The sequence below is a fragment of the Colobus angolensis genome, unplaced genomic scaffold, assembly GCF_000951035.1.
Source record: "Colobus angolensis palliatus isolate OR3802 unplaced genomic scaffold, Cang.pa_1.0 Scaffold3, whole genome shotgun sequence".
In the NCBI taxonomy this organism is placed as follows: domain Eukaryota; kingdom Metazoa; phylum Chordata; class Mammalia; order Primates; family Cercopithecidae; genus Colobus; species Colobus angolensis.
Window position 1 is genome coordinate 29,508,453 of NW_012116265.1, and position 6,811 is coordinate 29,515,263.

At 52.2% G+C, this 6,811-nt stretch overlaps 1 protein-coding gene across 1 annotated transcript in view; it reads left to right on the forward strand.

The window, feature by feature from the left end:
* The first annotated feature begins 6 nt into the window (after positions 1 to 6).
* Positions 7 to 6,811, forward strand: part of RAB15 (RAB15, member RAS oncogene family) — a 26,933-nt gene continuing 20,128 nt past the window's right edge. Inside the window, 1 exon segment of the mRNA XM_011949761.1 lies at positions 7 to 164. Within this exon segment, the coding sequence (XP_011805151.1) occupies positions 41 to 164 (124 nt within the window). The 5' untranslated portion in view covers positions 7 to 40.

The window sequence follows — 6,811 nt, forward strand, 5'->3', positions numbered from 1 at the left end:
CGCTGCCCGCCCGCAGCCCCCGGCCGCTCCGGCCCCAGCCATGGCGAAGCAGTACGATGTGCTGTTCCGGCTGCTGCTGATCGGGGACTCCGGGGTGGGCAAGACCTGCCTGCTGTGCCGCTTCACCGACAACGAGTTCCACTCCTCGCACATCTCCACCATCGGTAAGGGGCGGTGGCCCGGGGCGCCCCTCCCTCCCCGCCGGCGGCCCCTTTCCCTGCCGCCCCCGTCCCCAGCTGGGGAGGAATTGCCAGCCCCTCTGGCTGGAGGCGGTGGCGCGGGAGTCCGGAGTCCGGGATGAATCTCGGGGTGAGCCTAGGTTTTGGCAGGTGAGGGGGTCCCTGCTGCCTGCCGTCCGGACCAGAGGTGGCGTCTCCCGCCTCTCGCCGGGTAGCCTTCCCTCCCATCAAACCGAGAAACCGGGGATGAGGGGAGCGGGTGTAGGCCTGGGTACCCCGAGCTGGGGTAGCGAGAATCGTAGCCGCTGGAATAACATCCCCACACCCCCAGGGGGAGGGGAAGTAAAGCTTGTGCTGGGGAAAAGGGGGTCAGGGTGGAGACTGGAGTCTCTGAGGCGCCCTTGGTTCTGTGGTGACCCAAGGTGGAGCCAGCGCGGGGCGAAGGGGGGAAGAAGAGAGGAGGTACGGAGGGGCCGCAAGGATCGAGTTTCCAGGGCAGAGTTGGGAAGGTAAGGTGGGACACCTGGGGGAGGACACAGATAGGATGAGGAGCCCCTGCGCCTGGGAAGAGGAGGAGCCAAGACGTCTGTTCTGAGGGAGTCTAAAGAGGTTGGAGGAGTGTCAGGAATACCTGCCCAGACTAAGGGGTCAGAAGGCAGGCAGGACCTGTCTGAGAGCATCTCTCATCCGGCAGTGCTGGAGCCTGTGGTTAGAGGGACAAGGCCCGGTGGCATCCCGGACAGCACTATGATGGGTCACCTATTCTAGGAATGGGTCCCTGGCCTCCCCTCTGAGACCGTCTCCCGCTCCTAGGCTGTGAGGGGCCCCCTCCCCGAGAAGTCTGAGTAAAGGGAATTTCATCCTCAGCTGCTGCCCGTGTCAGCCCTGGAGCAGCCTCTGCATTGCCCAGGCCCCTGGAAACACCTGCTGGCTGAGTGGTCATCCATTTGGAATGCTCTCCTAGAAGTCCCTGCTGCCATCAGGGACGGCCCCAGCTCTCAGCTTCCTCTTGAGGATTCATGTCCACGCCATCCCCCTTCCTCCCCCAACACACATTCCTTGCCGAGAGAGAAGTAGGACCACATAGATACAGCCAGGAGGAACAGAACCTTATGGTTAAGAAGCCAGTTTTATTGTCAGAGAGACCTGAATCCTCACTTTGGGGCAAAGCAACCTTGAATATCACCTAAACTTCTGAGCTTTATTTAGTTTCTCATCTGTAGAATGGGTATAATAATGGCACCTACCTCCCAAGTTGTTGTCAGGATTAAATAAGATAATGCTTGTTAAGCGCTTAGCACAGCCAGACACATGGTGAGGCTGGAGAAATGCTGATCGTTCTTACTGCTATTGCCATTATCATTGTGCTCTTAGGGTCTCCTCTCTTTGTTTCACCAACTTTAAGGGTGAAACAACAGGACTTAGGGTCAGGGAACAGAACTTGTCTGTCTTTCTCAGAGGAGCTGTAAGGCCAACTCTTAGGAAACCTAGGAGCTTGGGCTGAGCCGTGGTTTGGGTGAGAGACATTGCAGAAAGAAGGGGAGCCTCTACACACCAAGGCTCTGTGCCTGCCGGGAGGACTCAGGGAAGAGGCAGGTGCAGGAGAAAGGCATGGGCGTGATGGAGGGAGTGGCAGAGGAACCAGATGGTGTATGAGGACAGGTTGTGGGCTCAGGGACAAAGGGTGGCGGGTTATCCCTTAAGGAAACTAGGAGTGGCTATTTTTGAGAGAGGCCCGGTGCTTGGAACTTCTGAGCTATCTCCAGAGAGCTGTGGGCTGCCTGGAAGGCCCTGGCTTTGGCCTGAAGTGCTGTTGTTTGCATCTGCTCTCCTGGTCACATTCCAAGTCTTTCGGGTGACCTGGACTTTTCCCTTTGAGGGTTTCAACCAACCACCTCATTTCAGAAGCTCTGGGACTCCTGCTTAGTGCTGTGGGAGGCAGCCTTCCCTGGGAGACATGTACACTCCTTTTTGAGGGCACCCCTGTTTCTAAAATACCAGGATGGCCCTCTGAGGCTGGTGCTCTCCTTGCCTCACACCTAATCATCCACCCTTCTCCTTGTCCCTTCCCCTTGTAATCTCCCTTCTTAGACACCTTCTGCTAATAGGTGAACACTAGATAGGTCACAGGGACTTCCTCAAACCCTCCAGGGCAGACCACTTTGGGCACATAGGTGCATCAGTGAACTGAGTAGGAGTGTCTCTCAGCACTGTCTCCCCTCAAGGCCCTTGGTATATTGGCCTAAAACCTAAAGATGGCTCCCACATTTCTTCCTCTACTTCTGACGGCCAGGTTCCCCTTTCTACAGGACACAGAGGATTCTAGGAGTTTGGATTCCATGGAATAGAAAGAAACCTGTCTTTCTTCACACCAGCCTTTTAAAATCTGCCCCACTGGGTATCTTAAATGCTTTCTTATTTAAAGCTTATTAAGGGACTTGGGATTCTCCCTTATCTTGGGCGTGTTTTTCAGCATTAACTAAAACTTAAAGGAAAGAGTTGGATGGTCAAGAAAAGCTTTTTCCTTAAGTGATATGGACAGTTTCTTAAGGAGGTAGAAGGGGCAGCCAGGAGACAAATCAAGGAGCCAACGAAATGAGTGCTACCAAGTCATAGTCATTCACTTATTTTTAAAAAATGCATGTCCTGTATGCCAGGCTCTGCACTGAGACTGAGAGATTCCGAGATGAATAATACCCACAGTCACTGTTCTCAAATTGTGCATTATCTAAAACACATTACATGACCATGCTGGGCACTGATCAAGGTACCTTTCTCAGGGGCTTTTTTGTGAATTAAGAAAACAAGGTAATTCACCAGTTACTGCCAAGATAGTTTGGCTTCTTGGCTCATGTGGATATCACCTAGGCGGGTACTTTTGTGATTTACTGTGTACTCCACTTTAATGGCCTGCAATCTGCCAGGGAGCAGTGAGAGGCCTCCCTGGTAGACTGAGACACTGACTGTCCCTCCCCCTATCCTTTTCATCTTTCTGGCCTCTTTCTGGCCAGCAGGCTGGCAGGTGGCCCCACCACTGGCTCTGCCACAGGCATTTCCTTCCTGCGCAGCTGTGCTGGCCTGGCTGGGGGTTGGTGCAGAGGGGTCCCCAAAAGACTACCCTAAAAAATTGAGCACTCACTACCAACCTCTGTGCCAGGCATTTTAGAGACATATCGCAGTCTACGTTTCCTGCCCACAGAAGCCCATAACCTAGATGGGGAGGCAAGAAAAAGGCAAAAAAAAAAAAAAAAGAGCTAGCGCCAAAATGAGATATCTGAAAGTACTCGGTGAATCACTCTTCAAATGTAAAGGATCGATTATGATCATTACAGTTACTCTTAATGAAGGTCTCACAGTGGGTATCAGAAGCTAAATTATGATGCAAGATGTACCATGAGGCAGCCGGAGAAGGGCGGTGAATGGGATGGGTGAGTGCCGTTCCCACGACTCCATGCTGTCGGAGGCTGGGGAAGAGAGAGGCCCCCATGGACTAGAACCAGCAGGGAAGGCTGAAGCTAGGCCTCAGTGTGGGCTGCTTGTCAGTTCCTGCAGCAGAAGGGAGCAGATGGAGTAACATGAGCAGAGATAACAGAGGTGGGATTGAGTGGGTGTCCATGAGGCTCTAGGCAGTTTAGCTGCAACAGAAGGGATTCTTCAGAAAAGCGAGAACATTCCTCTGTTTCTCTCTCTGTCTCCCAAACTATAAGTGCCTTGATAGTGCGACCAAATCTTATTCCTCATTGTTTTCATAGTCCCTACTACAGGGCCAGGCAGATCTCAATGCCTATTGTTAAATTAATGAATGAACCCAGGGACCAGTTGGCAGAGGGCATTGAGAGCCTGGCTAAGGAGGTGGAACATGAACCTTAGCAATGGTAGGAGGGGTTTTGAATAGGGTACTAATGAGGTTGGCTGGAAGAAGGGGTTAAGACTTGAAGCAGGGAGACTAGTCAGGGGCTGCAGTAGTATCTGGGCATGGAGGAACTTCTGAATGGCCCCTCACCCCCAGTGGTACCAACACCAACTTCCACACAGTCACCTGTTCTAGTTTCCCTCCAGAATGGGGAGTGGTTCAAACCAATCAACCTGGCAACTTCTGAAATAATCTCATGGGACCTGTGCCATGACCAGGTAGGGAGAAGATGTCATACATGTGAACATCTATGTTCAGGGGACCTTTGAGGATGTTTCTGCATGGTGGCCAGGAGTGAGATGATGTAAACCACGAATGGAAACTGAAGACACTGCTCAGGAGTTGTTGGTTTTCTTTTCTTTTCTTTTCTTTTTCTTTCCTTTTTTTTTGAGACTAGGTTTCACTCTGTCACCCAGTCTGGAGTGTAGTGGCACAATCACAGCTCACTCCAGCCTCCATCTCCTAAATTCAATCAATCCTCCCACCTCAGCCTCTCGAGTTGGGACTACAGGCACATGCCACCACATTCAGCTAATGTTTGTATGTTTTGTAGAGATGGGGTTTCACTATGTTACCCGGGCTGGTCTTGAACTCCTGGACTCGTGATCCACTAGCCTCAGCCATCCAAAGTGCTGGGATTATAGGCATGAGCTACCTCATTCCCTCAGGAGTTGGTTTTCTCCCTCCCATCCTTAGTCTTCCCTGAGTAGACCTGTCACCTACTCCCTGGACCTTTGGTTTTGAAAGCCACCCTCCAGGCTGCACTCCTTCTGGGTGAGGAGGAGGGTGATCTGGTTGGACGAGTTGGGCTGCTGTGGCTTCAGGGCGCTTTCTCAGGTTGGGTTGCTGCTGCTATGTCACCTTTCTCAGGGAGTTCTGTTGGGACTGGCTTGGCTGCCTGGGGCAAGGGCTTGTGACTGAGGAGGTGGGAGAGGGTGGGGGGCGGGGCTAGATCCAAGCCTGGAACCAAGTGACCTAACAGACACTGGGGCCTGTGCTTAGACACTAGGATCCTGGGGTTTGCAGGTTTCTAGACTGAGAGGAGCTGGGGGCAAATGCAGTGTGATGTTGTGAGAGGGTCAGGGCTGGGTCTGTGTCAGCCTTCAGGCAGCCTGAGACCAGTCTCTATCTACTCTGTTCCCCTGGTACCCAGAAAGGAAGGGAAGGTGAGAAGCAGTTAGCAGAATGGAAAGAGCCCAGATTAACATGCACATTTCCCGTGGCCTTACTGGCCCTGTGACCTTCAGACACTTTGATGACATCTTTGTGCTTCATTTTCTGCATCTGTAAATTGAAGACGGTAACAGAGACTTTCTTAAAGATTGTTGTGAAGATTATAGAGCCTAGCGCACGAAGCACTTGGCAGAGCCCTCAATAAAATAATAGAGGCTATCATTATATTACCTTTATTTATTTATTTATTTGAGATGGAGTATCGCTCTGTCGCCCAGGCTGGAGTGCAGTGGCACAATCTCGGCTCACTGCAACCTCCGTCTCCCGGGTTAAAGTGATTCTCCTGCCTCAGCCTCCTGAGTAGCTGGGATTACAGGTGCACACCACCACGCCCGGCTATTGTTATTCCTAGCTATAAGAATGTTGTAGAGATGAATACGCTGTTAGTGTGCTGGGAGGTCATCCTGCGTATCCACCACTTGTACCCTCAGTCATTCAGGCGCTATTCACTGGGCACCAACTACATGCCAGGTGCCATGCTAAGATTTGGGGATACAGTGGTGACCAAAACAGAGGGAAACGAAGGGGAGTGCATAGGAAGCTGTATCTCATTTCAGTTTCTGCTCTAGTACCCCCCTTCCCCTGGCAGTGCCAGGGTCTGAGAAGGAAGAATGAGGTGGTGAGGAGGTGTGAAGCAGTGGGGTAACCTGAGAGGAGAGGATGCGGTGGCCTTGTCTCAAGGCTTGGGCCCCTGCCAGGTGTCACTCTGCCTCAGGCCTCTGTTTCTCCTCCTGACACAGGCACCGACCTGGCCTCCCACCGCTTCCCCAAGGACATGACCTTGGGAAGGAACATATCTGAAGCCCGCAGAGGGTTTCCGCTGCTCTGCATCTGTGCCACGTTCACAGATCCGCAGATGCACCCACAGCTGGGAGCACCGGTTCCTTCCGCCTCCCTGCACTCCCTGGTTTCTGTTCCTTCCTCCTCCTCCTCCTTCCTTCTCCCTGCTCCCCAAACAGGCTGGTGATGAGCTTTATAACATGAAAGCTAATATTTGGCCATTATCCTTCTACCCTGATTGCCAGCTCTTCTCAGAGTGCCTTCTTCTGTAATCCAATCTTTGCACCGGTTTCCCTGTGAAACTGCCAGTTTTCTGTATAGGCCTCTGCCCTCTCCTAGGGTTTTCTCTCTGATCAGTGAGCTTCGTCAAGGGGAACACAGGGCTTCCTGGACACGTAATTCCTCCCACTGAGGAGGAAGGGGCTAATTATCAGCCCTGTTTTATTTTATTTTATTTTATTATTATTTTTTTTTTGAGACGAAGTCTAGTTCTGTTGCGCAGGCTGGAGTGCAATGGCTCGATCTTGGCTCACTGCAACTTCCGTCTCCCGGGTTCAAGCGATTCTTCTGCCTCAGCCTCCTGAGTAGCTGGGATTACAGGCACCTGCCACCATGCCCGGCTAATTTTTTATATTTTTAGAAGAGACAGGGTTTTGCCATGTTGGCCAGGCTGGTCTTGAACTCCTGACCTCAGGTGATCCACCTG